This window comes from Rousettus aegyptiacus, unplaced genomic scaffold (assembly GCF_014176215.1).
Source record: "Rousettus aegyptiacus isolate mRouAeg1 unplaced genomic scaffold, mRouAeg1.p scaffold_m13_p_1, whole genome shotgun sequence".
Lineage (NCBI taxonomy): Eukaryota > Metazoa > Chordata > Mammalia > Chiroptera > Pteropodidae > Rousettus > Rousettus aegyptiacus.
The window spans coordinates 88,788,320-88,812,291 of record NW_023416284.1 but is presented as its reverse complement, the minus strand read 5'-3'; the positions used below and the strand labels follow the sequence as shown (position 1 = coordinate 88,812,291).

General features: G+C 48.2%; 2 protein-coding genes across 8 annotated transcripts; both read left to right on the top strand.

Moving 5' to 3' along the window:
• The first annotated feature begins 58 nt into the window (after positions 1-58).
• On the top strand, positions 59-12,557 carry CCHCR1 (coiled-coil alpha-helical rod protein 1). Of its 7 annotated transcripts, none has more exons than XM_036238047.1 (19): positions 59-186; positions 1,148-1,280; positions 1,359-1,572; positions 2,819-3,122; positions 5,110-5,273; positions 5,378-5,513; positions 5,684-5,794; positions 5,992-6,141; positions 6,651-6,761; positions 6,866-6,972; positions 9,092-9,204; positions 9,373-9,418; positions 9,547-9,683; positions 9,812-10,000; positions 10,082-10,183; positions 10,860-10,925; positions 11,594-11,745; positions 11,855-12,023; positions 12,274-12,557. In XM_036238047.1, exons 2-19 carry the CDS (start codon positions 1,265-1,267, stop codon positions 12,384-12,386), a joined length of 2,400 nt encoding a protein of 799 aa, XP_036093940.1. In that variant the 5' UTR covers positions 59-186; positions 1,148-1,264; the 3' UTR covers positions 12,387-12,557. The 7 variants fall into 7 exon arrangements, with proteins under 7 accessions (XP_036093940.1, XP_036093942.1, XP_036093939.1 ...); XM_036238049.1 differs by having other exon boundaries at positions 62-186; positions 1,214-1,280; XM_036238046.1 differs by lacking the exon at positions 59-186 and adding an exon at positions 293-922 and having other exon boundaries at positions 1,214-1,280; positions 11,897-12,023.
• Positions 12,558-14,373: 1,816 nt separating this feature from the next.
• Positions 14,374-15,367, top strand: PSORS1C2 (psoriasis susceptibility 1 candidate 2). Its single transcript, XM_016136847.1, has 2 exons — positions 14,374-14,425; positions 15,015-15,367. The coding sequence occupies exons 1-2, from the start codon at positions 14,374-14,376 to the stop codon at positions 15,365-15,367; spliced, it is 405 nt and encodes a 134-aa protein (XP_015992333.1).
• Positions 15,368-23,972: the final 8,605 nt, after the last annotated feature.

Genomic DNA, 23,972 nt, shown 5'->3' with positions numbered 1-23,972 from the left:
TGAAACTGACTTTGGACACTACTGCGCCTGCGTGCACCTCTTCTCCGCCTTTTTCCTGGGTGAAACCCGGCTTAGAGTGACCCGCCAATGGGCCCGCTCTGCGCAGGCGTGGTCAGGGGCGTAGGCCGGCCCGGGAGCGAGGTGTAAGGGGGTGTGGCCTAAGGGCAAAGGGGGTTCTCGCGCAAGGTGAGGGGGTATTCGGGAAGAGTCGGTTGGGGGCGGGAAAGGGCTGAGAGGGGGTTCGAGGGTGGGTTCAGGGGTTCATAGGGGAAGAGGGGTTCAGGGACCTTGTAAAAGAATAGATGAGGTGGTCGAAACAGCCTTAGAGCTCAGAGTCTAGTAGGGTGAGGACCCCCGGGCGTCGGGGAAGGGGAGGATTAGGGGAGGCTGTTGAGAGTGAGAGTGAGGGAGCAGAATAATCCCTTCAGGACAAAAACAGATTAGGATATAGGGAGGGAGAGGGATAGGAATCCCAGATTGCAGGAAAAGTACACGAATTTGAGTGGGAGACCTTAAAGAGCCCTCTCTATTCTCCAGGACTCTGGTGGAGAGGAATGTGGGGTAACAGGAATGGAAGCTAGGAGATAGAGAAACGGAGAGAAAGTTGCTGGAAGGGTTTGGGTGAGATGTCAGGAAGCTGGCTTTTCTGTTGAGGCATCTGGGCTGCCTGGATTCCCAGGGGTCCTGAGGAGGCATCCTGCCCTACATGTGGCCACATTCATCAGGGGCCAGCCCTTGGGCCAACACTTTAACAGGGAAGGATCCGGGAGTCCTGTCTTGGTGGCGTCTGGATGGGCTTCCCCAAGGCCTTGCTGAGCCATGGAGAGAACTCTGGAGATTGGGCTCCCCGCCCCTGCATTGCACATCTCTTTTCTCACCTCCGACCAGGAATGACAGAGACTGTAGGAACTTAAGGAGGACGGTAAAAGTCCAGACCCTAAAAGTTTGAGTAAAGCCTAAGCGCTCCCTCTCAGCCTTCTCAATAAATTCTCACTATCTCATGGTTATTTGCCATAGTTCAATCAGGAACCAGTTTGGGTCAAACAAGTGATGTTCGGATATTCCTACTTCTTTTGGGAAGTAGGAAAAGAACTTAGGGTCTGGTGGACCTGGCTATTATTTAAGGATTATGACTTTGTTATTTTAGGGGCTTTCTCTTTGGAAGGTGGCTTGAAAATTGAATTGGAGTGCCCTTGTTTCTCCTATTGTCCAGGGGAACATAGATGGCTGGACACAGAATCTAGAGTCTTCAAATAATGTGGAGATGTTTCGACCTTCAGGTCAGTGGGACCAGGCACAGGGACTGGTGATTATCTCTTCCTGGGAAGCTGACCATTTTTGTACTTGTGATTCCTCAGGTGCCTCTGGGCTCATTCCTCCATCCCATTTCCAAGCTCGGCCCCTTCCAACCATGCCAAGAATGGCTTCCACCTGGGTATCAGACATTCCTCTGGTTCAAACCCTGGCCCATCAAGATGTCTCAGAGAGGCGGCCAGACAACCAGAAATCTCAAGTGATCATGTGGGAACGGGGTCTTTCTGGCAATGGACAGGAGCCAGGGTGGAGAAGCAGGTAGGAGTTCACTGTCACTGTTTTCTCAGGCTTGCTTGTCAGTCACCTCTTTACTGAAATAGATTCCTTACCCTATTTCAGACCTTAGTTCCATAATTTGTTCATTTTTCCATGAACTGGTGTCTGCAATGCATAAATAATAATAAGGCAGTGTGCTAGATGCTAGGGATAGAGATAACAAAAATGAATTGGGGAGATCCTGATATCAAGGAATTTAAAATCCTAAAGGAAGATACAGATTGACCGACAGCTGATCATAATAAGCATGGTATATAAGACAAGATGAAGAAATTCGGACTAGAACTGTGTACCATGCTTGTCTGGATTCATTCTGACAGAGTACATGCTGTTGGAGCTGGCTGTGCTATTTGTTGATGTGTTGTCTGTAAAAACTTAATGTGTCTTCCCAAATATTCTGTACTGTCATATTGCCATTGTGCTCTCGAGTGGGATTGGAAACAGATCTGCCTTGCACCCCATCAAAGAGGAAGGAGCATGATGACGAAGGAGGAGCACTGGAGTGGATGTGAGGAGACAGAGATTCTTTTCCTAGTTAGGCTACCAGCTAAGGGTCCTTTGGCCAGTCACTTAATTTCTCTAGGCTACAGTTCCCTGCTTTAAAAAAATCCTGTGATTCTGGGCTTCAGTGAGGGAGTTGTGCCAACAACTGTTAAAAGCTGCTTTAAACTTTTTGTGATGCCGATAGACTATTCTCTAAAGGTCAGGACTATGTAATTTATTGATGTACTGTCATCTCACTACTCGTACAGTATATGTGACACTCAATAAATGCTTTTAACCAGCACCTGGCCTCCCCATATTGATAATGGAAGCCATGAGCTTGCTTTCTCTACATCTCCCTCAAACTTTTCCTTGCCCTTGAATCAGAATTCAGAAGTCTATGCATGTACTTCCAACCTCTTCAATTCAGAATGTGTGGCCTGACAATGTGCCCATTTGATGTCTACGACATCTACCTATACATATAGCTCTCTCTAGAGAGCCATGTCCCTCCCATGATCTCAGCTAGCCTTTAGGTTCCGTGAGCCCAGACACTGGACCCAATATGCTTAGTAGGGCCTCAGCGAATGATGATGGTGATAGAAATGCAGAGATCTCATGGTCCAACTTTGTCTCCCCATCTCCCCACCTGGGAGCAGAGGGATCTCTTCTGTCTGCACATATGCCCATGGTCACCATCCCAGTCCCAGAGACAGGCCTCCCCTTTGTCAACCTGTCTTTGAAGGTCCGTGGAGCTGCAGGGGTCACAGGCCCTGAGCCAGCAGGCTGAGTTGATCTCTCGGCAGCTGCAAGAGCTGCGGCGGCTTGAGGAGGAGGTCCGAGCCCTGCGGGAGACCTCGCTGCAGCAGAAGATGAGGCTGGAGGCCCAAGCTATGGAGCTGGAGGCCCTGGCACGGGCGGAGAAGGCTGGCCGAACTGAGGCTGAGGGCCTGCGTGCTGCCTTGGCTGGGGCCGAGGTTGTCCGGAAAAACTTGGAAGAGGGGAGCCAGCGGGAGCTGGAGGAGGTTCAGAGGCTGCACCAGGAGCAGGTGAGTCAGGGGGTAGGAAGGGCTTAGCTTCACAGTGGGTGAAGTAGAGAGCAGGTATCGAAGAAAAGGCCCCTATGAGCAGTGGAGTGATGAGAAGATGTTTGGTTAATGTGACCAAACATCTTTCCAAGATGACCTGGAAAGAGGGAGACCTTGGGTGTTTTGGTCTTACTCAGATTGCAGTCATTCCCAGCATTCAGGTGACCACCTACCACTCTCTTTCCCTTTCCAGTAGGAAGTAGTTTGTCTTCCTACTTTAGTTTGGGTACCCAGTGCATCTGGGAGCACTGGGGGTGGGAGGTGACAGGGGGAGGGTAAGAATGGGGTCCTAAGGTGGACTGGGAAAGGGAGATTGTTCATTTGGTAAGCATTTATAAGTCTGCCATCCCTGAGACGGGGTGAGCACATCAGCCTGAGTTCCTGGCCCTTGTGAGTGAAGCCAGTAACCTTTTGGGGGACACACATGTTTACACTTAATTTAATTTAATTAGTAAGTTGCAATTGGGAGAAGTGCCATGAAGGATAAGGGAGCCCTAACCTGGTAGGGGCGTTAAGGAAGGCCACCCTAATCAGTCAACATGTTAAGAAAAGGTGCCATAAAGATATTGGAAGAAAACCTGCGTGAATTCCTTTATAACCTTGGAATGGGGAAGATCTTTACATATGAATCAAAATCCAGAGCCATTAAAGAAAAGATTGGTACATTGACTTTATAATACTAAACTTAGGAATGACAAAGTAAAAGTAAAATTAAAGGACAAATGATAAACTAGGGGAAAATATTTACAGCTTGTATCACAGGAGGAGGCTAATATCCCTAGTATATAATGTGTGTCTGGAAATCGATAAGGGAAAGGCAGCGATCCAGTCAGAAAATGGACAAAGGAGATTGTTCAAAGAAAAATATAAGTGGCCCTGAGATTCATGAAAGATTCTTAAAGATAAATAGACATTTGTGCTGAATAGAAGTTGGCTGGTGAGGAGGCAGTAGGAGTTGGTGACACTGGGCAGCATGTGTGACAGGAGGAGGCCAGAGGGGCTTGAGTGTAGGAGATGAGAGGGGGCTCTGGATGGTGATGCACCAAGGCCTCAGGGCCCGTTCAGAACTTCCATCTTAAGAGCAATGAGTAACTAGTCAAAGGTTTTAGACAAGAAAATGACATGATGAGATTGGCATTTTATGTCTCAAAAGACCAGTTTTGTGATTTATGTTCAAAAAGATCACTCTGACTATGGTATAGAAATAGGGCCAAAAAGGGCAGACTGGAAATGAGGGCAGCCACTTGCCCTCCATCCCCACCCATGACTCGTTCAGCGTCCCTGACAGCATTATCACTGTTGAGGTACAGTGAGAAAAAGACAAGATTCCTACCTTTCTAGAGCTTCCTTTCAAATGGGGTGTGCAGACAGTAAGATCATCTCGGATAATTATGAGTGCTGGAAGGACAGAGCATGGTGGGTAAGGATTGAAGTGTCCAGGGAGGCTTTTCTGAGGAGGTGACCTGTATCCACCCCACCCCTTCCCCTGCCTCCCGCCTGACTCTGAGGAGCTGGGGGAATGGGAGAGCAATAGGAGATGGGCTCAGAGAAGTGGGCAGAAGCCAAAGTACAGCAGGCTTCATGAGCTGAGGGAAGAAGCTGGGTTCTGTTGGAAATGCCACTGCAGGTTTTTAAAGACTGGTCAGAAGATTGGTGCTGTTGTCCAGCCCAGATATGAGGGTAGCTTACCTCAGGTTGGTGGTAGTGGAGGCAAAGAGAAGTGATGATAAAATTTGCGGGGAGATCTGACCTGAACTGCTGATGAATTGGAGAGTGATGGGAGAGTAAGGCCCCAGGGACTGTCTCCGTTTGCCATTCACAGTTGGATGATGTATTGGGTTGTCTGAAGTCCCAGAAAGTGGGAAGGGGCAAGGGCAAAGCAGTGAGATTTGGAAAGCCCAGATGCGGGAGTGACCCGGCCCCTACTGAGCCCTGTCTCTCTCTGCAGCTCTCCTCCTTGACACAGGCTCACCAGGAGGCTCTGTCTAGTTTGTCCAATAAAGCTGAGGGTTTGGAGAAATCTCTGAATAGTCTGGAAACCAGGAGGGCAGGGGAAGCCAAAGAGCTGGCTGTGGCCCAGAGGGAGGTCGAGTTGCTGCAGAAGCAGCTGAGGTACGTGGGGAGTGGGGGGCCCATGGGGAGCCCAGCAGTTGGTGGGTGGGGTGGATCTCTGGGTTGCCCCACTAATGACTACCCTATTCCCACCCTAAACCTAGCAAAACCCAAGAAGACTTAGAGGTTCAGGTGACCTTGGCTGAGAATCTAAAGAGGTATGTGGGGGAACAAGTACCTCCCGAGGTTCATAGCCAGACGTGGGAGTTGGAGCAACGGGAGCTTCTAGAAACTGTGCAGGTGAGAAAGTGCAGGGGACAACTTTGTGGGAGTTGGAGGTGGGATGGAAGGGCTCAAGGCTCAGGTCCTGGGAGAGAAGAGCCCCCAGGAGAAGAGCACAGTCCCCAGTAGAGAAGGCAGTACTGTTGAGAGTTCAGACAGGCCACTCTAACTCTCTCTCCTGCTGGCAGCACTTGCAGGAGGACCGAGATGGCTTGCACACGACAGCAGAGCTGCTGCAGGTGCGTGTGCAGAGCCTCACACACATCCTCTCCATGCAGGAGGAGGAGCTGGCCAGGAAGGTAGGCCCCTTCCCTGGGCCCCTGTGGGTGGGAGGGGTTGGCTTGCTGCCAGACCCTGCTGAGCTCTGTCCCCGCCCCCAGCACCTCTTTTTGTTGTGTCTCCTGTTGTTTGGGCAGGACAGAGAAAAACCAAGATGCTACCCCCTTCCTCTGCTCCCCCAGAAGCCCACACTGTCACACCTTCCTACTCTCTGCAGGTTCAACCTTCAGATTCCCTGGAGCCTGAGTTCACCAGGAAGTGCCAGTCACTGCTGAAACGCTGGCGGGAGAAGGTGTTTGCCCTCATGGTGCAGCTAAAGGCCCAGAAGCTAGAGCACAGAGCATGTGTGGAACAGCTGAAGGGACAGGTCACTTGTCCCTCTTTCTTGCCATATTCTTCCTCCCAACTTACTCCTTACATAAGGGATGGCATTCAACAAATGTTACTGAATGGCTACCGCATGCTGGGAACACAGCCCTGAACAAAGACAAGTACCTGCTCTCAGGAGCTTAGGTTCTGGAACAGATAGATTCACAGCGGGCAAGCAGACAATTAGATAATGTCATGTAATCATGTGTGCTGTGAAGAAAAAGGTGAACTAGATGATCATGTGGCAGGGAACCAGCCTTAGGATGGTCAGGGACGGCCTTTCTTAGGAGGTGGCATGTCCCTGGACATCCCTTGTGTGGGTCATAGGAATTTTCCTCATGGTGTGAGCACATGGAGCAGGCTTCTGGAAGGAAACCTTGGGCTTCATTCTCAGGGATCCAAGCTTGTTTCCCTGCATGGTGTTCTTTAGAGACCTCTGCATCTGCCCCTTCATTCCCAGTGCCCCCCATACAACTTTAGTGCACTGCCCTGCCTCTCTTCTCCCAGATGGCAGAGCTCCAAGAAAGAACGGCCACCCAGAGCCAGCAGCAGGCTATCCTGCAGCGCTCCCTGGAGGACAAAGCCGCAGAGGTGGAGGTGGAGCGGATGGGCGCCAAGGTCAGTGTCTGAGACAGGCAGAGGTTAAGGGAAGACTGGGAAACCCCAGGTCTATGGGTCAGGGCCCCAGGGAAGGAACCCTTTCCTTTATGGCATCCTTCCAGGCCCTGCAGTTGGAGCTGAGCCGTGCCCAGGAGGCTGGGCGCCGGCGGCAGCAGCAAACAGCCATGGCTGAGGAACAGCTGAAGCTTGTGGCCAATGCTGTCAGCAGGTATCTGGATGGGGGTGAGGTGGGATAATATTTCTGCTTCCCCAGCCTCCTAGACATCTTGTAGTTTAAGAGCCTCAGGCAAGAGGGCTTGGAAAGCTGGCCACTGGAGGATGCAGAACTAGAGGCATTTAGCTCTGTAAGAGTTCCTGTGTTTATTTTTCCTGGGGCAACTCCCTCCAGGTCACACCTGGGCCAGTTGTTATGATTCCCACTGCATGTTTGGCTGGAGGTTTGGCTGAAGGTGAGGCAGTGCTTACTGCCATAGTTTGGTCTAGTAACAGCTTGAGCTAAATAGAGCACCTGGGAATATCCCCACCTTCAGAGTTGTTCAAAGATGGGGAGTATAGATACATGGTCTTTTCTTTATCCCTTTAAAATTTTATAGGCATGCCTGGTTAGTCGGGAAAAAAATCATCTATTTTAAAACTGTACACTTTACTGGCTTATAGATATTTCATCTAAAACACAAGAGTTTCCTTCTTAGTCAATTGCAAGCCTGTGTTTCTCATACTATCTTCCTAGGTGTTTCCTTCCCGACTCCTTATATAACTTTTAGAAAGACCTTCGAGGAGAAACACAAGCTTCTTTGTGTTGGAAATCATCCCTTCTCAGCCTTGGACACTGGGGTACCTGGTCTATGAAGAGCTTTTAGCACAGTGCTGGGCTTGTCACCTGGGCTCTATAAAATGTTTACTATTAGCATGAGGCTCTTCTTGATGAATCAGACAACAGTTTTGGATTTAACAAAATTGTGACGCAGGACAGATTCTTGTCCATCTTCTGTTGGATTTGTACCTTGGGGACTAATTTAACTTTAAAAAATGATGAAAGATTGCAAACACGTGGAATTAGAGAGGTTGGTTTTGAGAACCACTACCCAACTTCAATCCATTGCACATGATCCTACCTCCAAGAGAACAAGATAGCTGTGGAGAGGGTTTTACCTTGGTCACAGGACATCACTGAAGTGGTCTTGCTAATGACTTTATTGCCACAAAGTCCACAAGGCATAAAACAACCCAAGCCCGGTCTGTTGCCAGGTTTGTTAACCTCTAGATGGGTTGGAGACCTTATCAGAAAATGACTTTAATAAGAGCCACAGAAGGTGTTGGAAACAACCATCCAAACAATTTTCAGGTAAAAGTGATCTCTCCCTTGCTGCTGGGACACAATCTCCAGCCTTTGTCATCTGCTTCTTTCTGTTAGTACAGACTTGGACTCCCCAGGGGAGTTCGCGCCTGGCCCCTAGATGCTGCCTTGGCCCTCCCCCGGGGGCCTGTTCAGCCTTCTCGGCTTTTGTGAACCGCATTGGTCCTGTTTGGGGCACAGCCAGCTGATAAAGCATATGCACCTGGCCTTCATTGTCAGAAGGGATAACTTTGATCTTTGATGCATAATAGAGATCAAAAAGCAGGTTGTGAGAAAAAAGCTTCGAAGCTTTCTTGAAAAGATACACAGTTATTTAATGCCATCTTTGGGTAAGGGCCCTTTAGAAAACTGATGGAAGCTATGGGCTTTGTTCCTTAGAAACAGACTCATGGGTTCACACACGCTGAACATTGCACATGTGCCAGAAGATTCTCAAAACCTGGAGAGCCATCCAGGTGGGAAAGTCTAAATCAGTTAGAGATTAGCCAGCCTATGGACACTCGTTTTAGCCCCCATAGAATCGTTTTTACTCAACCCTTTACTGCTTTATGGCATCTGGGTTCAGATAAGGTATGGCCCCATGAACCTCATTATTGTTTCTACTGCAGGGATGTTAATGAAGACACTGAGTGCCAGGGCCCAGATGAGAAGTTTACCGTAGGTTTTGGGATCAGGACTAGCTGTGCTGTGCTTAAGAGCAACTGGGTCATTTTATCTGACAATCACTAAAGGGCTTAAGCCCTCAGGCTATCTTTTTTTATTGGCCTATGAGCCCGGCACAACTGGCAGGGCCCAGAGTTGGGGTGCCTATCCTTGGCTTCAGCTTCTCTTCCCAGCTCTGATTTCCCTTGCCTGTTTTCCCCATGTTCATAGCAGGATAGAGGATAGAGAGAGTTGTCCTTAAAGGCACATCAAGTCATTCTGGGAATGAGGCGGGGTTGAAGGGACAGTGACCTTGTACCTTCTCTAGCTTTCAGACCTGGCTCCAGAGCACCATGGCTGAGGTGGAGCGAGCTGCAGCCCGGCTGCCCAGCCTCAGCAGCCGAGCCAGCTATGCTGTACGCAAGGTCCACACCATTCGGGGTGGGTAGTGCGACCGGCAAATGTGCCCCGCCCCTGCCCCGCACGCTCTCTCCTGAATTTCTCCTCCTGCTTTCTTATCAGTCCATGCATCTTTTTCTTTTACTACCCCATCTTTCCTTTTCTCCAACCCACACTCGGCAATCCGTTCCTCTGCCTTTTCTCACCCAGGCCTGATGGCTCGAAAACTGACCCTTGCTCAGCTGCGCCAGGAGAGGTGAAGTTTGGGGCACAGGGATGGTGGTGGGGTTACTGGGACCCAGAACAGTAGGACTGAGGCGGGGTGGGGCTTAGGGGCAGGCAGCTGGGGAATTTCCCCCACTCTATTTCTCTTCCCTGCCTCAGCTGCCCCCCACCCCCACCAACCATGGATGTGAGCCTTGAGTTGGAGCAGCTGCGGGAAGAACGGAATCGCCTGGATGCAGAACTGCAGCTGAGTGCCCGTCTCATCCAGCAGGAGGTGGGCCGCGTCCGGGAACAAGGTACACTTGGTCCTGGGGTCACTGAGCTGGTACAGGGGCCAGAGTTGGGTGCATTGGGATGGCCAAGAAGGGGGAAGAGCTGGAGTCTAGAGCATGGAGACGCCCACGTGAGCGCTACCCCTTCCTAGGGGATGCGGAGCGGCAACAGCTGAGTGAGGTTGCCCAGCAGCTGGAGCAGGAGCTGCAGCGAACCCAGGAGTCCCTGGCCAGTGTGGGGCTGCAGCTGGAGGCAGCTCGCCAGGGTCAGCAGGAGAGCACAGAAGAGGCTGCCAGTTTGCGGCAGGAGCTGACCCAGCAGCAGGAGATCTATGGGCAAGGTGTGCATTGTACCTGTGGAGGGCGGGGAGGGACCACAAACCAAGGCCCCTCAACATATCCCATCTGTACCTTCACTCCAGCTCTGCAAGAGAAGGTGGCCGAAGTGGAAACCCGGCTGCGTGAACAGCTCTTGGAAACAGAAAAGAGACTAAATGAGGCTCGGAGGGAGCATGCCAAGGCCGGTGAGGTTTGCCAGAGTAGATGTGGGCTTCAGGGAAGAGGAACTGTGGAGACAAGGTTATTTTGAAAACGTTTTGTAAAGTTTTCTTTGGAGTATGCAGGTAATGAAATTACCAGGAAATGGCACAGTTGAATTCTCAGGTAGTGAACATAGCCATATAGCCAGCACCCAGATCAAGGTGATGCAGGACGGGACTGATCCCCCCCAAGTGAGGACTCAGGTCCTATACTGAGAGAGGAAGGTCCTTGACTGCATGCAGGAAAGAATTCAAGCACTCATCAGAGTTAGAGGCAAAGGAAAGTTTATTAAAGAAGGAATAACGTTTCATAGAGTGTGGTTGCCTCTTGGAGACAATGAGAGGGACAGAGAATGAGAGACACCCCAAGTGTTTGGGGAGTTCAGTTTATTTGTCATTCTTAGTTTCTATGAATTACAATTTAAAAGACTTTGTTTATCTGTTTTCCTTTCATGATATGGGTATGCAGCGTTGAAAGGTATGGGTATGCAATGTTAAAGGTGTAGGTATGCAAAGTTAAAGACAAGCTAGCAATCCCAACCTTTGTTCTATAGGTTCCCTATGATCTGGACTTTGGGAATGAATGGTCGGGTTTGTGTAGGATAGGACTTAAAGGCTTTGTTTTCCTTTCATGGTCTGGGTAAATGGTTTGTTTTCCCAGTAAGAATCTTCCTTTGTTCTGTAAGTTTCCCGTGGTCTGACAGTACATTGCAGGCTCTGAATACAGGTAACTTGATTTAATATTTAGTTCTCTTGCCTCTTCCCTATATTAAAGTGAGCAGCCCAAGAGCCCCCTGAGCTCCTCCCAGTCACTCCCTCCACAAAGGCAACAAACATCTGACGTCCCCCACCAACGATTAGCCCCAACTTTTTATTAGAAAAAATTTTAAACACCTAGACAAGTTAAAAGAATCATGTGATGGATACTCATGTCTTCTCAAACTCAGTGAAGCACTTATTAACCTTTTGCCACATTTGCTGTCTATTTCTGTATACACACACATTGATACATGCATTTTGGGGGAATTATTTAAATTACAAACGATTGCTGATCTGCATCTCCTACAAAGAGGAAAGTTTCCTGTATAATGTCAATACTGTTGTCACACTTTGAGAAAATGGACATTAATTGTACACAATAGAGTATCCATCATGTCTGTATCCAGATTTTCCCTAAGGGACTCAAGGAAGGTTCGGGTGTGGCGAATGTATTTTGGATGCACAGATTCATAGGCTCCTAGAGTATCGGCCATCTCTCCCATGGCACAGAAGAGACAGAGTCACAGAGCTGGGGACCCAGTGTTCATGCCCATCATTCCAATCCTGTTTTCATAGTGCCTTGCTGCCTCTAGGCTGCCCCACACCTGTCCCCTCTGTGTCCTGGCTTCCCCACAGTGGTCTCCCTGCACCAGATCCAGCGCAAAGCCACCCGGGAAAAGGAGCGGAACCAGGAGCTCAGGCGCCTCCAGGATGAGGCCCAGAAAGAAGAGGGGTTGCGGCTGACCCAGCGTCTGCAGGAGCTGGAGAGGGACAAGAACCTTATGCTGGTAGGGGAAGGCAGAGAAGGGCCTTTGGGCTGATGGGTTAATAGAAGTATGGAAGGAGGAGCGGGAGGCTTTGCCTGGGCTAGGTGGCGTTTAACCCTCTCCTTCCCAGGCCACCTTGCAGCAGGAGGGTCTCCTCTTCCGTTACAAGCAGCAGCGACTGTTGGCAGTTCTTCCTTCCTTACTGGATAAGGGGAAATCTGTTGAGTCAAGCCCCAGGCCTTCAGGGTCTTCAGCACCTTTACCTCCAGCAGCAGCACTCTCCAGGGAGTCCATAAAAGGTAATGGTCTAAGTAGGAAGGAGCAGAAGGGGAGTGGGGTGTGACCTTCAGGAACCTCTGTCCCAGGCACTCTTGAGTGCATGAGCATTGTTCTCTGTGACCCTTGGAGGCCCTCATCCTCTTTTATCCATGCCAGCCTTACCCCAAAGAACCTCCTCCTTCATAACCCTCCCATCCTATGACAGCCCTGTTCCTCTGCAGGACAGCCTTCTCTTGTCTGACTCCTATCCATTGGGTTCTTTTTTCCCAGGATCCCTCTCTGTCCTGCTTGATGACCTGCAGGGTCTGAGTGAGGCCATTTCCAAAGAGGAAGCTGTTTCTCAAGGAGACAACCCAAACTCTCCTGCTCCCACCTGCCATTGAGCATCCAGGAGCTCAAGGGGGGATCCAAGAGGGCCAGGAGGATTGTGGAGAAGTGGGGCGGGGTTTGTGGATACCAGCCCAGCCCTCTTCCTCATCCATGTGCCCTGGGAGACGCTAGCCACCAATATGTCTGTGAATTCTGTGGTTTAATAAAGATGATGATAGTAGGAACTATTGTTTAAACATGTTATCTCTGGGACTACAAGGGACTTTCCTTGTGGCCACCTCTCCAGGAAATGTGAGCAGTCCCACACACAGCTTTCCCTAGATGGTATTTTTGTCAAAACCCCTTTCCTCGGCTGCTTGGGGGAGTTTTTTGAGAAGCTCCAAGTTTTCTTTATTCTCTACTTTTGTTTTAAAACTCTTGGAAAATAATTAGTGCCGGGAGTGAGGAAGATAAAACATTCACTCATTCAAAAGGAATCTCAGAGCCAGTCAGTGTCTTAGATCAAGGGCCACAGTGAGGGCTTGATGGGCAGGTCCTTGCTAGTAGGTGCTTACATTCTAGTGGGAGACTCACGTTGGATAAGTACCTAAATGAACAAACGAGCATTTCAAACATGTGCCATGAAGAGAAAATAAACAAGAATGGTGTGATAGAAACTGACTCTTTGGGCCATGGCATCATCAGATGAGGGGACAGGAAAGGCCTCTGTGAGGAGGGGTGATTGTCCTGAGACCTAAGTAGAGTAGAACAAGCTGTACAACCACTAGAAGAGGTGTTCCTTGCAGGGGTGGGCAAGTGCAGAGGCCAGGAGGGGGATTGAGGGAAGGTGCTGGGGGTGGGCGGTGGTAAGACAGGACTCATTCTACTGCTTTCCAAACAGTAGAAAACTCTCAGAGTACTTTTTAAACAGGGAAGTAGCCACACAACTTGATTGACATTTTTAAGAGACATGTTGGCTGGCTATGGATGACTGAATGTTGGTGTGGGGCTCAATGAAGAGACCGATTAAGAGGGTATGGAGGAGGCTGGGAGAGATGGTGCTCCAGTATGAGGCATGGCCTGGTTTGGCTGCTTCCAGGTGAGCCACAGAGAGACAGTGGTGTCCCTTACTGCTGGTGAGAGACCAGGTGGGGAACAACTTGGGGAGGAAGTGAGTTCTGTTCTGGACATTACTTCTGAGAGGTTCATTAGACCTGCAGACAGAGGAGTCTTTTTTAAGGGAACGTTCTAGCAGAATCCCTGAGAGAGACAAAACTGAGACTGAGACCTAAAAGATGAAGGGAGGAAGAAGGTGGACACAGAGTTGGAGCCTAGGACCAGGAGGGGGAGCCAGAGGGGCAGGAAGAAGAATCCAGAGGGAGGAAGGAGAGGCTGGGATGACTGGGGAGCTGAGGCAGCCTCTTCCTGAGCCTCTTGGCCGTGACTGAAGGAACCAGGATGTTCTCTTATTTCCTTACCTGTAGTCACCCCAGGTGGTTCCTGGATGAAATTCCTTGTATGTCACTAATTGGGAGGTCCCCTGCATGCTTGAAGAAGGCACATGCTGGAGAGGCCAGTGGAAGTTCTGAGCCCCAAGGGGGAGGGCTCAAAGGGACCAACTCCCCCTGCTTCCCAAGTGTTCTGCCCCCAGCCCTGTAATTACACTGCTTCCCCAAGCCTGATTGTTTCCATTCCTTGGCTTCTAGTGGCTTCAAGGAATGAAAAGTGGAATTTCATGTGATTATGGAGGTGTGCATTGATTGCTGCAGGATGTGAGAACAAGGGTGGGGTGACCAAGGTCCAGGTCATTGACTAGAGTCAGGTTGGCTGTGTCCTGAGCTGGGGGACTAAAATAAGGGATGCCAACCTCAGAGGTTACACATCAGACATAGCTTTCCAAACAGGTTAGGCTAGGTTCTGATGGGATTCCTTGTGTCACTGGGCTGGCCCCTCCCCAGAGGTTGGCCTCCTCCTTTCCTTCCTCCCCTATAAAGCCTCTTGGGGTTCCCAGGCACCCAGACTCAGGCCACCCCTAACTTTGGGGGCCAGGAGACAGCCATTATGCTCAACTGGAAGCTACTGGGGGTCCTGGTCCTTTGCCTGTATGCCAGAGGTGAGCTGGGAATAGAGATCAGGAGTACAATTTTGGGTAATGGGGATGGTCAGGATGAAATGAGAGTGACCACTAAGAAGGAAGGGGATGAATTGGATGCACAGAGATGGAGGAGATTCTGTGAATTCACAAAAGGGAAAGAGTTCAGGAAGGCGTATGCAGCTCTGAATAAATGTTTTGCTGATTGGGGTGTAGCTCACTGTGTAATTCAGATGTGCGGAGCTGAGATCTACATTGAGAGTGGAAGTCATTGTAGAGGTGGGGGCCAGGTGCCACATGGGGCCAAGGAGTAGACCATTTGGGAGCTGCAGACAAACATAGGGTCCATGCCGGCAGGGGGTCCCAACCGGGGTTGGATAGAGCTTATTTGGGGTGGTCTGTCAATTTAAAGGTCAAGTTAATCGTTCAGGACAGTTTTTATGTCATTTACATAGTTTGTAATGTGTGGAGAGCTCTTTGAGAGTTACTTCTGAGGTCTGTTTGTAGGATCAGCTCAGGCAGATCCCAGACAGGCTGTGGGTCTGTAGCTGGGTAGTGGCTGGATCTGGCCCTCACCATCTCTTTTACCTTTCTCCTTCCTTCTATATAGGTATCTCAGGCAGTGGAGACCACCCCTTTCCCCCACCCACAGATGCCAGAGATGGGGAGGGCTCCCCAACATTGCCTCAGGGTCCCCCAATCCCTGGTGAACCCTGGCCTGGGGCACCCCCTCTCTTTGAGGACCCTCCACCTCCAGGCCCCAGTCGTCCCTGGAGAGACCTGCCTGAATCTGGAGTCTGGCCTCCTGAACCTCCTAGAACTGATCCCCCTCAACCTCCCCTACCTGACGATCCCTGGCCAGCAGGACCCCAGCCTCCAGAAAACCCCTGGCCGCCTGCCCCCGAGGTGGACCATGGGCCTCAGGAGGAGCCTGACCTAGATCCCCCCCAGGGAGAGCTCTGATAACCGTATCTCTGAGGCATCTGGGTCTCCAGGCAGAGTGCACCCAAGCCCATCTCTACCTTCTGATTCCTCTTGAATTATTTCCAATTTAGCCTAACTTCTTAATTTCCTTCCTCATTCACCCAATTGTATTCTGAACCCTGAAGGTGTCACTCTGAATATTTTGTTTCCTCCTGAGATACATATTTAGCCCCCATTTCCCCATATTTTTTTTTCTCTGACAGCCTAAGTGTACACCCCTACCTCTTATCCAGTCCTCTCCCCTCTACATGGCTCCCACCTTCTTTTCCCTACCTTGCACTCCTGAGGCCCCAGCTGGCCACCCTGTGTTCTCTGCTGCCTCCTGGTGGCTAACGGCTAAGAATTATCAGAAGACAGTGATGGTACTTCCATGAAATGGAAAAATAAAAACCATGTTTTCCTAATTTTGAAGTTAGGCTGTTTCTTTGCCAATTATTAGATCTCTGAATATTCAGATGTCTTCCTCACAGCCACACACCTACAGAGACCTGGAAGTAATTGAGCTCCTGGCTTGCCCATACGCATCAAGATGTGGAGCTCAGCCACAGGGGTTTGTAAATGTAACTGTTAGAGTTACAAGGATGTTCAGACCCACGTTTCTCACATTCTGGGACCTCTATTTTGAAGAATGAGAAGCCAAGTTAAGTCATTAATTTATAGTGTACACACCCCTGGCAAAACATGGAAATGTTCCCAGGGGCATGTGTGCAGGACCAACTTTTAAGGGGACCAGTTTCTATCAATATATGTGCCTCTTCCTAAAACGAGTCTGCCTGACAACTGTGTCCTACTCCAAGCCCACCTCCAGCAACAAGCCACCCTTCTCCCACTGGGCAGATGAAGGTGAGCTTTCTTGCCCACCCAAACCCTGACCAGGGTGCTCTTACAGGAGCCATCAAACGAAAGTCAATGGGAAATAGAAATAACCCTTTCTATCTCATCGAGAGAGATCTTTTCAACAAAAGTTTTCTTTTTAATTATTGTCAATATTTGAAGTTTTGATCGATTGTATCTTGTAATGATTATAATTATAAACCCACTGAAGAATAACTGTTTTTGAACACTTAGAGTCTTACGGGGACAGAAAATAAAATTTATGTACATATTTTTGTCACAGAGATATACAATAAAAGACTTACCAAAAATACAATAAAATACAAAAAAAAGAGATACAATGAAAGAAGTTTTTTATTGAGATAAAACTAGGGTAAGTGGAATGGAAAAAGGAAATAAAAAGTCAATTTGCTAACTGGTTTAAGGGCTTGGTCACTTATTAAAAGGGTGTTGGGAAAGTGCTACGGTATATTCCATTTGCTATATTTAAAAGAGTGATGTGACATTCAATATGTAATTACAATTCCCTGGAGAGTATACCCTTTGCAATACTTATGATTAAAAATGTTTGCTGTTGACTTAAAAATGTGTGAGGGGTACATAGTTTTTCAACGGTCTTTGAGGTAGTATTTGAGCAGGGAAGTTCAAAAGGCAGGAGCCCAGAGATCCCTGTGGCCTAATGTCAAGCAACTAGCTGGCCAGGGTAGGGGTTGAAGAAGGGATAAAAGAAGTTGAAGGTTTGTAACTTTAAAATTCCTTCCTAAGTCTCATTTTGTTTACATGGTAACTTCTATCAAAACCTAAGTGACCAGTTTGTGGGGAAAAAGCCCTAAGTTTAGAGTTTAGAAATAATCTTAGAACAGGAGAATAGGCCCCAACGTGGTCTCAGTTCACCATTCATTCATTCATTCATTCGTTCATTATCTTATACCCTTAATATGTCCATCAATGCCTGGTGCCGTGGGAGAATGTAAAAAATAAAATCATGCAGTTCCCACTTTCAGGAAGCTGAAGATTAAGCCCAGAGACAGGATTTACATGCAACGTTAAATAACAGTGACAGATTGTAAAGATGCATGTAACTATATGATTGCAAGAGGAAGCACCAGAGTAGCCTCTGCAATCAACGCCATGAGTTCCGAAGAGAGTCAAGGGAGCTGTTAATAGTCAGGGAAGGCTTCCAGGAGGAGAACTTTGCAGGAAGGGCAACCCGCACGGCTGGAGCACCGGCCAGGATGCTGCAGAGGCGGACCTGGCCTCACAAGACAGCTCTCAGGCACAGAGGCTTCAGGGGGAGGGAATGTTCAGTCACCTCCTGACCAGCCCCGCCTTCGTGTGCCTCCGCTATCTCAGGCTTCTGCGCTCAGTGTGTGCTGTTTCCACCTGCCTGGAATGACCTTCCTTTCCCCAACCAGTCGTATTTCTCTTCAGCGACGCCTGTCCACGCGCCCCTCCCCATCCCTGCCCCGCGCAGCCGCGACGTTCCAGGTGCAGCTGTGCGTGGAACTGATTCATTCCCGGATGTCCTTCCCTCCTAGGCCTCGGCCTCTTTGGGGCAGGGACTGTTCTGCATATTTCTTCTTGGACTCCACCGTTTTAGTGCTTATTGAGTCCCATGTACCGTCACTCCCCGCAGCTCACCTCTGCCGGCTGCTGGCACTTTACCAGGTGCAGGGAGTACTGGAAGCACCTGGATATGTATCTCTCCTACATGCCCCCGCAAGCCCTCACCCCCAACCCAACCCTAAATGGTCTGACAAATATGGGGGTATCGATACCTTAGTTCTCTGAGCCCAGGTTGCCCCCTATGAGACTTTACTTGGCCTCCTTCCCTTTTAGGTCTACCTCTGCCAGACCTTCCTAACTTTTCAATAATCCCTTTTACTTGAATCTTTGTCCCAGAATCGTCTTCTGGTGAATCCAGTCTAAGACAAAATATAATTTGCTACAATAAGACACAGAGTATAGTTCACTACAAACTATTGCAGCTACTTTTTACTAAGCATGTGTGGTATGGTCCCTGTTGTCAAATTTTCTACAGGTTAAGTTCTCACTTAATTTGCACAATAGCTATCACCATTTTGTAGAAGAAACAGAGGCCAAGAGAGGTATAGTCATGCAAGGTCATGCAAGAATTTGAACTCGGGTCTGTCCTATGTCAATGTCTCTAATTTTAACCACTGCATTTTCCCATCTCTTTATTCATCTGTGCAACCCTGACAGAAAATACAGTGCCCGGGCCTTCTTAGACACGTAATAAGTTGTGTTACTCACGGTTCTCCAGAGAAACAGAACTAGTGAAATATAATAAAGGAGATTTGTTATAGGAATTGGCTCTTAAGATTATGGAGCCTGAGAAGTCTCCCAGTCTGCTGTCTGCTGTCTGCAAGCTGAAGACCCAAAAAAGCCAGTGCGGTAATTCAGTCTGAGTCTGAAGGCCTGAGAACCAAGGGAGCAAATGATATAGGTTCCAGTCCATGTGGAAAGGCCAGAAGTGCTGAAGTCCAAGGGTAGAACATGGATGTCCCAGCTCAGGGGGAAAATTTGTTCTTCCTCCATCATCCTGTTCTATTCAACCCCTCATCAGCATTGGTGAGGGTGGATCTTCTTTACTCAGTCTACCAATTCAAGTGCTAATCTCTTACAGAAACACTCTTACAGATACACCCAGAAACAATGTTTTACCAGCTCTCTGGGTATCTCTTAGCCCAGTCAAGTTGACACAGAAAATTAAGTCATGTATGTGAAGAACGGCTGAGTTTATTAATGAATGGTGAGTTTGGGCAGCAGAGAGTAGACTGAACTGGTTAGAGTGAAGGGTTTATAACCTGGAGAAGATGGAGATATTGTTGGACAGGTAAGGTTGGGGGGAAATTAGGGGAGGTATGGGTACCAGGCTCAGGAGCAAATATCTGAAAGTCTTTCTCCTCTGGTAGAACTGTGCCCAGCAGTGGGGAGAAACACATAAGCAGCTGTGTATACTGTGGCAGGGAGGTGTGGGATAGAAAGTGTCGGCATAAGAAATGTAAATTTTTATGAGTTCATTTGAGACGAATATGACATATGCCAGGAACAAGATCTTGAATGCTCCTGAGAATAACAGTTTGCAGTTTCTTTTATGCATTTGAAACTAAGGAGGGAATGTAAGTGTTAGGTTTGCTGAAGGAGGTACGCACAAAGCCAAAGGGGTTAAGCAAGGTTTATTGTAGCAGAGTGACAGCCGGGCTGAGCCGAAGATGGCATCAACTTCAAATGTGAGGAGACCCGAAACTAATATGGGACTTTGAGGTGGGCCTTTTGGTGGGAATATTTTGAGCAGGTAAGTTGGCAGGGAGGGGAGGAGATTCCAGTGAAGCGGGAGTTGAGCATGTAGCATTGCCAACCTGGATGCAAGGTCCGGTTCCTACACAAGGATAAGGGAGAAGTCTGGTTCCGCACTACAGGGGTAGGGATAGGGCCCTCCTGGACCTAACATTTCAGCCTTTTTGTTTTATGGAATAGAGATAGCAACTCAGTCTTCTGTAGCTGCTTCCTGCTGAATAGGGGTGGCAGTATCTGTTGGAAAGGAGTTTGTTAGTAGATAGCTGACTGGAGTGTGGTGTTGACTGGCAGGTTCAGCTGGCTGGCTCGAGGGCTTGATGGTGTGGCAGGGAGTGAAGTAGCATGATTTCTGCTACAGATTGGTTGGTAAACACGTGAAAATGATCCTGGAGGAGGGAAGAAATCTGGCGCAGTATGCAAGGCCCAAAGGCCAAATGAGAAAAATGAAGGCTAGAGGCCCTATGAAGGGTAAGAGCCAGGAAACGCAGTTGGTTTTTAGCCAAGTGTCCCAAGAATTTGCTTGGCGCTCTTAACTTATTGGCTTTGTCCTTTAGCTTTTTAGCGGCATCTCTTACTTGTGATGGTTAACGTAAAAACAACGTTCTTCTTCTAGAAAGAGGCAGAGACCTCCTTTTTCAGCTGTCAATAAACCTAGCCCTCATCTGTTTTGTAAGGTGATGGCTGCTAGGGAGTCAACTTGATCCTGTAATTGAACTATACTTTTTGCAATATCCTCTAGGCTTTCTTGGAGATCATTGGACAATATTTCAAAATAGGATCGAGCAGTAGCAAGTCCCTCTATGCCTGTGCCTAGTCTGGTAGTGACCCCCAGTGTAACCAATGGTGGGATGACTTAAATAGCCCTTTTATGTTTTATATAGTGTGTGAGGGAAATTGGTAAGGACTGGTTATTAGGGAGAGATAGACTAGATTACAAGTTCCAGTCCAGTTGGTGGGAAGGCAGAGATGAGTGCTAGTTCTGCATAAAAAGAAGACCCTTTTGTCAAGTGTATAAGTGGAAACATAGATGGAGAACAAATGAGTAAGAGGATAGATTTTTCCAGTGCATCCTTTCTGAGGCTTGGAACTCCAGGCCATAATGTTATAACTATAGCAACTCCAATCAAGGGGGATGGATGAGGAGAGTGATTAGTAGGTCTGCAATGAAAGTGTTGGGCAACTGCAGAGATAGTCGTAATCCAAGGAAAGAAGGGGTGGGGGGTCATGGAATAGTCTTAAGAGGTTGCAAGGACTGTAGGTAACCTATGAAGTGGATGGGTTATAGAAAGAGGCCATTAGCCTCTGGAGAGACTTGGTAGTTTATCCATTGAGGCCAGTGTCCATTGGGTAGTCGGATCGTGACCGTCTGATTGTATAGACTGGAGGGTAGGTGTCCTGCAGATATGTTGCTACCAGTTCTTGTGAAACAAAGGGGAGTCTTGGAAATCAAAGGAGTTATGAAGGGTAGTGGGTCCTATTATTGGTATGGAGGGATGTGCCACCTCTGCAAAGGATTGGGTATAGGTGTGGAGGAGAGTAAAAGCTTGATTAGCCTGTGCAGTGGAGTAACTTCCAAGGAGAGTATCTGCCCTTTCAAGGAAAACGGAGCCCTTTTCTTTTCGATATGAAAAGGTCATTTGTATGTGGTCCCACTTGGTGAGGGGAATAGAGAAGGCAGAATATGCTGAGGAAGAGAGGGAAAGGCAGAGCCAACAGTCCTTGGCTAATGTAGGGTTAGATGTATTGAGGAGAGAATGGGTGAGACTGAGAGAATGCTCAAGATGAGTGGTGAGAGCTCTGCAGGGAAGCAGAAGAGGAAGTGGGTGATTGGTAGAAGATATACTAGGAACGAGTGACTGAAAGGTGTTCCAGTGTAAAACACAATTTAAGGAAGGTGTGGCTAAAGGCTTGGAGATTAGACCATCAACCCCCACAATAGATACTTGAGAGGGGCGGGTAGGACCTGTAAATTCAGGTAAGGCAGAATAAGTGGCCCCCATATAAATAAGAAAGGAGATTGGTTTACTTGCTACTAGCAGAGCTACCCCAGGCTCTGAAGGAATGAAAGGCATGGGGGGCCACCTTGGTCTTCAGTGGTGAGGCTAGAAGGCTGGGCAGGCTGAGGTCCAATTGTTTCGACTTTTTGGAAGGAAGAGATGTGACCTTCCCTTGAGGGGTAGGTTACAATTGACTTTCCAGTGTCTGTGGTCAGTGGGATCAAAAGAAGTTATATCAGTTTCAGAGTTAAGTCAAGTAGACTGTTTGGAGCGAAGGAGTAAAATCTGATAAGTAGAGCAGGATTTACAGAGAGGGTCTGGAACAGAGAGTAAAGAAGGCTAGGACATAGGGAACTTCAGACCACCTTCCATTGCAGTGACAGAAGAGGGCAAGTGGCAAACTACAACAGAGGGCGAGGTTCTTTGTATGGGAGTCCCCACTGACAAAGAGTCTGTCCAATAGAGCAGAGGGGTCCTTTCTGACCAGGCATCCCCAGTTCAGAAAGACCCAGGGCCAGGAGGCAGAGGAGTCTTCTGACCTAGTGCTAGGATTTGTCAGAGAACGAGAGAGATGGAAGACCGGAGAAGAGGTGGATAACCACCCACCAAAAAATTAAGTAACCTATGTGGACTGGGAGCTTCACCTTTTCATTGGTGATCAGCATCCTCCCTGGCTGGGTTTGGGGAGGATTTGTGAGGTTGGGGTTAAACACATTAGAGTTTAAGGAAGAGGGAGGATCCAGAGGTTAGCCTAGGTGAGCTGCCGCAGCCCATTGCTCTCCTAGTTACAAACCAATAACCTCAGGACTCAGAGGAGTGGCCACTGAACCTGCATCAAACCCTTCTGGGTTTCAGCACCAGATGTTAGGTTCACCAAAGGAGGAATGCACAAGGCCAAAGGGGTTGAGCAAGGTTTATTGTGGTAGAGTGACAAACTGGCTGAGCATCGACTGTGAGGATACCTGAAATTTATATGGGGCTTGAGGCGGGCCTTTTGGTGGAAATATTTTGGGTGAGTAAATTGGCCAGGAAGGAAGGAGAGCCCACAGAAGTGGGAGGTGAGCATATAGCATTGCCAAGCCGGATGCAAGGTCCAGTTTCTACACAATGATAAGGGAGAAGTTAGGTTTCTACACTAACCCTCTTGGACCTAACAGTAAGGACGATTACATGAAGATGGGAGAAAGCAAGGGAGTATTGGATTAGAGACTAGTTAAGATTATGTTTTCTTAAGGGTAGTTTCACCTTCAAGCGGTATTATTTCAGGCATTTCAATAGTGTGCTTACCTAGATGTACAAGGGCTTGCTTAAAAACCTGTCACTAAAGAAGTTATAGGCCTGGGGCATGACCTGCCCACTTAGGAATTTATGATTTTTACAGTACTCCTTTTTTTGTCCACAAAGTTGAAAAGGAAGTCTAGACCCTTCGAAATGACCCACTGCAACCTCCTAAGCCAGTGACATGGAGTTCATTGGGAATAGAAAGAGAAAAAAAAATTCTTAAAGGAACTGAGTCTCTTATGTGGCCTGGGAAAGGATTGAGGGTTCTTACTGTGATGCTTAATTTCCACAGTGTTATCTTGGTTTCTGTGTCTTTCTCCTTGTAAGTATGAGCTTCTTGAGGGCAGGACTGAGCCTTATATATCTTTGTATGCCTTACTTCTCTCCCTATGCCTGCCCCAGAAGCTTTTCAGTAGAGTAAATTACTAGCCCCATTTCACAGATGAGGAAACTACTGCTGAGAGAGGTGACCACCTGTCCAAGACAACACAAGTACCAAAGTCAAGACTGGGTGATGAACTGCTTGGCCCCAAACAAATTCTTCCCAGTTTGACACAGCAGGTGAGTGAGTAGGAAAGAGAAGGGGGAGGCATGAGCTGATTTGAGATTGGCACCCAGACGTGCTGAGGAGGAGACTGAGTGGGACTTGGTGGTATGGAGTATTAACACAGGGGAACCCATTGTGCCAACTTATCCATTCAGATTAGACAATGCTGATTCTTCCCCATCTGCCTTGGCTGACCTCACTGAGGAGTGAATGCAGTGGGGACACAGTTGTAACTTATGTCAACATGGAGTCATAGAATTGAATAATAGAAGAAGATCACAGATTTAGAGAACAATAACTCAGTACCTTGGATACATCAGGTAGTCAAACGCTTAGCCAATGAAAGAAAAGAAACTTGAATGAGTATCATGGTGTAACATAATTATGGAAGAAGAGTTACCATAACCCCACAATAACTTTACTTCTTTAGCATGCATTTTGCTTTACTCCAAGCTATCTTTGTTTAGCCTTATAAAACTATAATTCATCTGCATTCTTTCTACCAGATCCTTGTACATATACTGTATGTCCACTCCTTTTAATCATTAAGCCCTTGGGACATCAGGTTCTGGTCAGCATCAAACTCACTTAAGAATAAAGCTTC